This window comes from Aplidium turbinatum, chromosome 1, assembly GCF_918807975.1.
Source record: "Aplidium turbinatum chromosome 1, kaAplTurb1.1, whole genome shotgun sequence".
Lineage (NCBI taxonomy): Eukaryota > Metazoa > Chordata > Ascidiacea > Aplousobranchia > Polyclinidae > Aplidium > Aplidium turbinatum.
The window spans coordinates 36,058,542-36,068,145 of NC_137472.1; the positions used below are offsets into that span (position 1 = coordinate 36,058,542).

At 36.1% G+C, this 9,604-nt stretch overlaps 1 protein-coding gene across 1 annotated transcript; it reads right to left on the reverse strand.

Moving 5' to 3' along the window:
- Positions 1 to 58: 58 nt before the first annotated feature.
- LOC145774494 (NADH dehydrogenase [ubiquinone] 1 alpha subcomplex subunit 9, mitochondrial-like) lies at positions 59 to 6,681 on the reverse strand. Its single transcript, XM_082585755.1, has 11 exons — positions 6,525 to 6,681; positions 5,696 to 5,890; positions 4,985 to 5,082; positions 4,353 to 4,450; positions 4,034 to 4,187; positions 3,453 to 3,561; positions 2,766 to 2,928; positions 2,339 to 2,459; positions 1,080 to 1,214; positions 772 to 915; positions 59 to 294 (listed from the first exon to the last, which is right to left on the reverse strand). Exons 1-11 carry the CDS (start codon positions 6,562 to 6,564, stop codon positions 235 to 237), a joined length of 1,317 nt encoding a protein of 438 aa, XP_082441881.1. The 5' UTR covers positions 6,565 to 6,681; the 3' UTR covers positions 59 to 234.
- Positions 6,682 to 9,604: the final 2,923 nt, after the last annotated feature.

Sequence of the window (9,604 nt, forward strand, 5' to 3'; positions counted from 1 at the left end):
TTGAAATAAGACAACGAGGAAACCAAGTACAGCGAGTGATTTCACCACATCAGTTACGTAGCTTGCGATACTTTTTATTTATCGCATTCCACGAAAAATTGATGTCGAAAAACAGACAAAAATTCTGTTAAAATATATAAGTAGTAAATCCACTTCTATTGAATAAGCCTTAATAAGATCGGATCGTAGCGAGTGGTGCAGTAAACTTTGCTAATATAGCGGATGGGTTTCAAATCAAGTACTCAAATGAGCTATTTGTTTGCCTGACTGAGGTTCTTTAACTTCTGGCCCGGTCTGAAAAACAATATATGACAATAATTGTTGTTCAAGCATTCCAAAGTGCGCAAGTAGTAAGTTAGTCAACACAGTAGGCCTAAGGAATTTTTAACAACTTCTGACAACTAGAAATATCTGGGTCGGTACGCCAGAGCAGTTTGAGCTAAGAGTGATACAAGCAGGATCAGTATCCCCCGGATGCAAATACTCAACCAAATTACCACCAGCTTAGCTCTGAAAATAGAGACATATTCCTTTGTCAACCTCTGCTAGTTGCAATGGGCTGTCGAAGGAAAGAAGCCTAATTTCACAAAAATGTTTTCTCAGAAATTTGCATGAAGCAAACCAAAAACTTAGTTTTACTCTTAACATTAACAGTAAAGCCGTCATTCCAGCTATTGCATTGCCACACATCGACGTGCGTTTCTTCCTTTAAGCAATTGTTAACTAGACCATGACTAGACATAATATGCTGATGATGACGATATTAATTACCCTGGGGATCGTTTTTCCTGATCTTGGTTTAAATTTCTCATTAAGCGGAATGAGATACTCGAAGGCTTTCTCTTCATACGGAGTCGGATCGATGCCCAGGTCCCGGAGTCCTGCAGCGCCGGTGGTCCTGTCGGTGAGGTGGAGCTGCAGTGTGGGAAAGATTGTAATTAAATTTATTAAAATCAGACGAATACAAGCAAAATAGCCTGTGCGTGTGAAAAGCTGAGATTGGTAGTAATCGAGTCATGTCAGCATCACAAAGCTGAGAGGAAAAGAATTGTAAAAGATTTAACTGACTGATCACCAACCTGTTTGAAATGATCGAACGTCATCCACTGCGACGCTCTGCTGCCACCGCGCGTCAGCAAGTCAAGAAAGCGAGGCAAGAACAATCGCGGCCGAAACATCTTCCAGAAATAGAACTCTGCCACTTTGTGAGTAAGCTTAAAGACAAAAATACAAACCACAATTTGTTATAATGGTAAAATGAAAATCCATCAATATTAGTCATGTTTGATGTGAGATGGATTTCATTTTTGAAATGAAATCGTAGCTGTATTTGCGCAGCACAGACGCTGAAAGGCAAATTAATGGCAAAGATTCTAAACAGAGGCTTTGCTTTGAAACTTTAGTTTTCTGTCCAATGTATTCACTTCTTGATACTGGTCAGTATTTTACCAAATCCATATACTCGATGAACCATGGTTGTCAAAGCATGGTAACACCTTAAGCAAACTAGACTAAGCCACCATTTAAAAGGATTTTTGCAGTGACAACTGACAAGTATTTCACTAACAAGCATCGATTTTGTGCCAAGTTCAGATCAAGTGTAGTTCAATCATAAGCAGATGATGAGACAGTTTTAGAATTGTGGTTATTGCGTAAAAAATCGTTGTTACAAATTTGGTGAAATAAACTGTAGATTCTACAGTGTAGAAACAATACAATGCCAAAAATAATTAAAATTACATAATAGCTAAGAACCACCGCTCTAAAACTGCTACGTCATCAATTCAATAATGTTATGATCATCATCACTTGACAATGCGAGCTAACAATTCACTTCTTTACGTACGTTATTGCACGATGTAGCCTACTGTAGAAACATATGGCCACAGAACAGTGACTGTGAACGACAGCTGTTCGAAACAAAAGTTTTGTTTCAACGCAAAATTAATTGTCTTAGTTGTTTCGTTAGAAAACCATTTTTGTTTCGTCATCAGCTCGATACAAAACATATGAAAACTTTAAAACACAAAAAGCAAATTACTGTACAATATTAGGCAGGTTGACTTGAGCCGTATTCTGGTAAGAATTACCAACTATTCAGACTTACGTGTCTTCAAAAATAAACAATAAACTACTAACAAATAAAATGAACTTTGTTTTACACAAAATTCCCTTGTTTGAATTTCATTTCAAATGAATTTTTCTACAAATAACTTCGTTCATTTCAATTTTAAACTACTTTTTATGGAGTTTGAACGAAATTTCGTTTCCAACAGCCGGTTCCTCAGCCTTCGTAGACGGATCATTACTTTCATCTTGCATCAACCGATGAACTAACCTGTTGATACCATGCAGCTTTGCTGCGGTCGAGTGGGCCGATTGTATTGAATGGAAAATATTCTTCCTCCCGAACTTCGAAGGCATTTTCCAGGAAGTCGTGAAGTGTAAAGCGGTCAGGACTAAAGAGACAACAGAAAGTTATGAGTTAACAGTGGGCGTGGCTGATCACAAGTCTGACCGACTCAACAGCTCAATCTATCAACACTCTGGCTCTATGAATAAAGAAACAGCGAAATCAAACAACGATGGTTTAACTCTAGTTTGATTTCCACCAGGTGATTTTTATGCCGTTTTCACTGATATGGTTTAAACTTTAAACAAAGACTAAATTCACAACACAACTACAGCATCTAAACAAAAACTTATCACAGAGAAACCTTTACCGTGTACTGACAATGAAGTCTTGTCAATTAGTTAACACGAACCCGAGAAATTCGAAAGTATGTCCAGCGGCGTCGGGATGCCTGGTCAGTCGGGCGATTCCCTCTGCCACGTCACTCACGAACACCGGTTGTATGATGGTCGACTTGCCGCCGTCGTACATGACTGGAGCTGAACCAGATAACGTCAATCCGAGGTTGAAAAACCCTGTGAAAGAAACGAGACCAGAATGCATGTTACAAAGGCATTTTCCGGCCGCTGGACTCCCAATAATAGATAACATGCTGTCTCGGCCTGAGTGGTCCAGCTGTCGAGCTGGCAGTCGCAAGGGCATTTTCGGCTGTTAGACTGCTTGGTGACTGTCAGCTCGACAGCTTAACTGCTTAGGCCTAGACAGTCTTCACTCCTTTTTGACGACACGGTGTTTGACTGAACAACACAATGGTGGATCAATACATCATCTTGGTGTTTACTCCAGGAAAAATTACTGTCTGAATTCGAAAAAGGCAAAGCTATTACGATTCAGTGACAAAAAAACACTCGAGAAATGAAGAATAATCAGTTCTTAATGAATTGAGAATAGTTTTGAGTAACCAAAAATTTCCGAAATCTTAACAACACGTGCACAATACACATCAATTTAAAAAATGTCTTTTTTAGTAATGTGTGTAATGTGTATGATACAATTTTCTTGAAACATGCTTGAATAGCCTAGCGATCGAACCACTGACGTTTGTTGAAGAACTTGAAAGAGAAGTTATCCCCGTAGCCATGAATGCCAGAGCATCGGACGATGGTGGTCGGCGGGTAGATTTCTCTCATTTCATTTTCGGCTTGGTACTGAAATATTTCAATGCAATTGCCGAATGCCGACGTCACTCTTGGTGGAACTTTTCACAAACACATGCATTCGTGATCTGTTCATGCTACTTCAAGTCGATTAATGCGACAAAAGCAAAACTTAATAAAATAACCACATGTAGCAAGTTTAAATAGTTTCTAAAGTTTGGTTTATTTAATTTGTGTCAACGACAAAATGTTTATATGGAATATTCATGTGTGTCGTATATGTGGTGGAAACGCACAAGGAATATGGTGTTGTTTTCACTTTTTCTGTCAAATTCGGCCCAAGGTTATACACTATTCCCGATGGCTAAACTTTATTTCAATCGGATATCATTAATATGATAGCAAATTACAACTCTAAAAGAAGCCAGACATACAGTACATAGTTGTCTTACAGAAGGTGTGGGCCCATATTTGGAGCTAGGTTGCCAAATGCCAATGCAAACATGATCATCTTATCACCTACGTCTTGTCTAAGAATATTTGAGATATCTCTTCCTTCTTGTTGGTGGCAGTTCAGATGAGTGACATGAATCAACTTAGTTCCGTCTCCCTTTTCAGCCACTAAATTAGCAAGTCGTCTTGGCCATTCCACGTTCACTTCTTCCATGGTGTAGTGACTTGATTGAAACAAAAACCGTTCAACAAAATTTGTAAAGGAATTGTCTTATTCAGAAAAAACTCATCCATAGAAATTTGCGCCAACTTGCTTCTGCGTTTACAACTAACCTATTAGTAGTCTGGAAATCTGGAATAAATCACAGTTTCATAAATTGGCCACTTACTTGAACGGTTTCCACGCTTTAATCAAATTGATGACGCAGTTAGAATGTTCAATGAGGTCACGCACCTCGTCATCACCTCTTTGAATGGAAAATCTCTCCTGAAAATCCCGTAATTAGATTTACATAACTAATAATTACAGAGAAAAGTGTAACACCGGTATTAAAAATTGAAGAGTGATATATAATTAAAATAACTACAAAGGTACTCACATTGCACCTAGAAAATGCACTTAACCTTCAAACATGTAAAAAACATTGTGTTGAACTTTAAAATGCTTTTTTTTCGTAAACTCTCTGTCAGTTTCATGCAAAAAAATAAGCAAACGTTTTTACTGTGTTGGTAATTCTATGAACAATTCTGACAAGGTTGTCTACTGAAGATCAGATAAAACTGAAGTTGTTTTACTGGTCTTCTGACCACTGTAAAATGTGTTTGTTAAAATATCTTTTCACTAAAACTGAAAAACCAGATGCTACTAAAACAACTTTAAAATCGGCTCCATGTGCAAGGAGAACAAATTCAAGCATTCCAATTGCAGTTAAATGAGCTCCTTTTAAACCTGTCACTTTGAGAACACCCCATCTCGTCCGATCTGGGAAGTCAAGTAACGTCGAGCCTGGTTAGTACTTACCCGAAACATAAATTGTCCAAGATCACTCATGACCCTCATTCTCTGAACGCGATCGAACGTTCCTCGATATGGAATCATGACATTAGTTCCATATGCCCCTTAATAGAAAGTTAAAACTTTATAGACATCAATAGACTAATATTTTGTGGTCCAGGCATGAAACCGGCCATAAAAGATTTAGCCAAATGGCAAGAAAGCCAATCTGCCTGCTCACCTTTAATCATGGTATTATAACTGTTTTGCAATCAAGAAATTCTATGACAAATCTTAATAAACCAGTATCAATTACATTATACAAAAGAACTTGTTTAACTCAACAGAAATAGTCTAACATAACATCCTGTTCTAATTTGTTAGTTAAACTGTAGTTATTTTATGTGCTTACATAGGCTAAGCTATAATGAATTAAACTGTGGTCTAATGCAAACATTTAAGTGAAAACAACAGTGCTCATGTCAACCCAAAATCTTCACAGCTTGAAAGTAACACTTTCAAAAAATCAAACTTATTTTATACAAGTTTTTCTATCAAGAATAAGTTGGACATAATGACGATCATGATGGGCTGCTTAATGCTTATATACCAAGTTTGTACTACTAACTGTATTATGGCGAGTTGGTTTGATTGTTTTCTTTGTAAAGCTGAAAGAAGTCAATTGACTGGAAAAAGTAGTTTGAAAAGACAAAATTATGTTTTTTGTCATATATTTACCTAAATGGTTTAATAGAGCATGTCCTACAAATCCATTTCCACCAAAAACAGTTGCAACAACTCCGCTAAATGAAGATCTTCCCCCTTTTCCCTTGGGAAGGTAAGATTCATGCATACATCGAGTTTGTTGACCATTTTGAGCAATGAAGGTGAGTGCTACTGGGCATTTTTTGCAACTTAATTGTGTTCCAATTCCTTAAAACATATGTTGTTTTAAATAAAAAATAGTTATTAGTTTACTAACAGCCTGTTACATCAATTAATAGGATCATAAGAAGGAACTTATTCAAATAAAATTCCATTTGAATAGATTCTGTTTGAATAAGTTTCTTCTGATGATGCTGTTAAGGTAAAATAGGCTGAAGGTTTTTAGTGAATTACTAACTATTTAGGTGTAATTCGCTCTGCTTGGCTTTTCGCTTGGCATTGAGCACTTCTATCAATAGCATTTATTGTTTACATTGTTTCAAATATGTTCATAAAAGCAAGCACAATATAATAATTTAGCTTGGTTTTATTTAATTTCTACAAATGGGTATATTTATGGCACTGGTTGCAATCAAAGAGCATTGTTTTGTAGCAGTATTGCCATGGTTAGGGTTTGGCCTCTGCCACGACTAAAATTTCTAAAAAAATTACAAGTTCTTGTCTTGAACAGCTTTAAAGTTTTCTCAAATTAGGGCAGAATTCCTTATCTGGCAATATTAGTGCTATAGATATTGATATAGCTATAGTGTAATTTCTAACGATGCAAGAAAGATAATAGCATTTTCCATGACGTAACAAAGTTTATGAAAAGTGGAATAGCTTTACAAAAAAACAAACTTACTCAAAAATTTCATCTTTTCACAGGTCAAAAATACTTTCATGGTGCCAGGCTGCTTGAACTTTATAGCAACTACAGACTCATGCAGTAAATTACTGCAGCATAGAATATATTTAATTAATAACTACTTTCAGTCAAATTGAAGTAGTCCTACAGTACAAAATCTAAAGTTATTTAGAATTTAATTTGTTTAATTTCCACTACATATTATCATTTTCATTATCTTTAAATTAATATGCACAGAGGTAAGGGGTGAAAAAGTGCCAAAAATTTGGGTAAAAACTTACATTTGTTTACACAAAGGTTGTTAAATAAATAGCCACAAAATTTTGTCACTACAGTAGAAAACATACAAGTTGTACTATATACAATCTGTTCGAATTCGGAAGGCAACAGTTTAAATGCTCTTATTTATTTATAATATTTTATGGCAAATTTTCAAAAGTTATAAGTTCAACACAAAATTTCTGTATTACCACTAAATTACCACAAATTTTTCATTACTACATTTTTATCAAAAGCATTTTTAACATAATTTCCACCAAAGTAGAAACACTGATCCCAGTAGGCTACAGCAGTGCTTCTCAACCTTTTTCAGTTCACGACCCACTTTTAATGCAAGTTTTATTGTGCGAACCACAATGAGATATAGCCTACAGCGTGGTCCAACTACTTTTAACTTACGGGCTACTTTACAAAAACGTGACAACTTGCGTGCAGTAGCTTACATGACCTTAAAAAGGCATCCGCGCCCTCTGTTCCCCCACTTCCTGCACCCCTGTCGGTTCTACTATAGAGTGTAGATGTTCTAATTGTTTGTAGCCTATTTATTTATTTCGTTTTTGCAATGTTGACATTTGAAGTTTGTTTTGTTTGTTGGTCTATATCAGCGTGGTCCAACTACTTTTTACTTACGGCTTACGGGCCATTTCCAATAAAATGATAGTGAGTGCGTAATTTAAATTGTGAAACAATAGCAAATAGAAATTTATTGCAAATCTCTATCAGTGAGATGCCTGTGGTTGAGGTTTCTCTGATACTATTGTTTCTACATCAATTTCAATGTTAATTGTTAGTGGTAGCAAGTCGGAGACTATCTTCCAGTGTTTCGTCTATCATTCAATTTCTGTTTTTAGACTTGACTTGCTTCATTCTACAAAACGTACTCTCACACATGTATATGTGCTTCTAAACAGTGAGTGCATTTTTAATGCAAAAGTTTTCAGTTTGGGAAATCAATCCTTGCTGACTAATTTCCAGAAGCACTCTGAGGTTTCATTTTTCCTTGACAGCAAAAATTGGTCGTACTGAAGCTCGCAGAGTTTGAGCTGAAGTTCTGGTAGCTGTGTTTCCACATTAATATCCATAGGATTAGGATTGTTATACAAATGGAGATAGGTTTTAATCTGTCAAAATCTTTAAATCTATTCTCAAATTCACAAGATAAATCCTTAATATCTTTCACAAAACGGGTGCATTCCACTTCATAATCATTTACCACAAGTGCATGCAAAGAATCAAAGTGTGAAAGATCGTTATTTTTCAAGCATATAATATAGCAAAAAGGCGCAGTTTCCTCTGGAAAGCTTCAATGTGTCCAAGTAAACGTGAAATAGTTTTCTTTAGCTCCTGCAAATTTAGGTTTAACACATTCAAGTGCATTGTCATGTCTGTAAGGAAAGCAAGATTGCACAGGAAGTTTTTATCGCATAACTGAGTTTGGTACATTTGTGTTTCACCCAATTGTTCTGTTAAAAAAATGATAGTATTTCCTTCCGAAGACTAAAGAAATGAATATTTAAAGGAAACAAAAATGTCCGAAACACTAGTTACATATCAACCTTTAAAAAGCCCAGTTGTACTGACAAGACGTGTTAGGTTGAAACAGTATAAGCCCTGCTGTCTGCAACTTTGAATTACATTTTTGACACTTTTTATCCAAATGCTGTAGGCCTAGCCTACTTGTTCTAATTGAAATTACTTTCTGTAACATAAATACAAATTAAATCAATATAATACTGTGAAAGCTCGCAGGCCACAAAAATTCTACCCGCGGGTCGCATGCGGCCCGCGGGCCTGTAGCTGGACCACTCTGAGATATGACATCTTTATAATGGCATCTTTACTACTGGCGTACCCACTGAGATAGCGTCTACGGTATCTAATTTATATCAGGCATAGCCAAGACATGTATCTTTAAGTGGTGAAAGTTTCATCACTCTGGGGGTACCATCTATTCTACATGGTTATCTACCCCCCCAGAAAAGGGGGCCCGAGAGATGTATTTTAAGTGGTGACCATTTTCAGCAGGGTTGTTGGTATTTTACCCGACCCAAAAAAACCCGGGTGGGTTTTTTCAATAAAACCCACTTAAAAAAACCCAAAAAAACCCATAAAAAAACCCAGAGCATCATATTTGTCCAGTTTTTATAAGAAAATTAAAAAAATGAACAAAAACACTACAAAGCACTTAAAACAAACTTTAAATTAGGACTTAAGGATGTGATTGTGAAGTAAATTTCCAAGAATAAACTGAAAACGCAGTGGATATTGTACAGTACACAAAAATCAAGTAATGTCACTTTGTGTATATAATACTACACTAAAACTCATTTATGCAAGAAGGCCTTATAGTTAAACTGGTGAAAGTACTACTCTACTGTAGTCTGTATATATGATGTGTAATGCAATTTAGGAGGCTATTTACCAATTACAGATTCTGGATTCTAACGCATGGCTCTTTCAGAGCATTTGCCTAAATGGCCACGCAATTGCTCATCCATTACTATATATAATGCATATATATATAAATGATAAAAAATATTTAAACATGATGGCATAAATGCTCCTTGCCTTCAAATCTAAAGCAATGATGCAATAATGTGATTTCTACCACGGTAGCATTAACTTGGTATAGAAATCAGTGGATGATGCAACATCCAACTTGATCTTGAAATTAATGGATAATGCAACATTCAAGCAACAACAGCCCAAGTGGATTATTTTATTGAGTTATGCAAGCATGTACTGTGAGTGAAAGGCACTTCATTCGTAAAAAGTAGTTTTGAGGTGAAATAAGCATG

Excerpts from the sequence above, each read along its gene's own strand:
- LOC145774494 (XM_082585755.1), bottom strand. The coding sequence starts at position 6,564 with ATGAAAGTATTTTTGACCTGTGAAAAGATGAAATTTTTGA. Across the intron at positions 4,188-4,352 it reads AAAGCGTGGAAACCGTTCAA|TCACTACACCATGGAAGAAG; the intron begins GTAAGTGGCCAA and ends GTTTCAATCAAG. Across the intron at positions 1,215-2,338 it reads AAGCTGCATGGTATCAACAG|CTTACTCACAAAGTGGCAGA; the intron begins GTTAGTTCATCG and ends TTTGTCTTTAAG.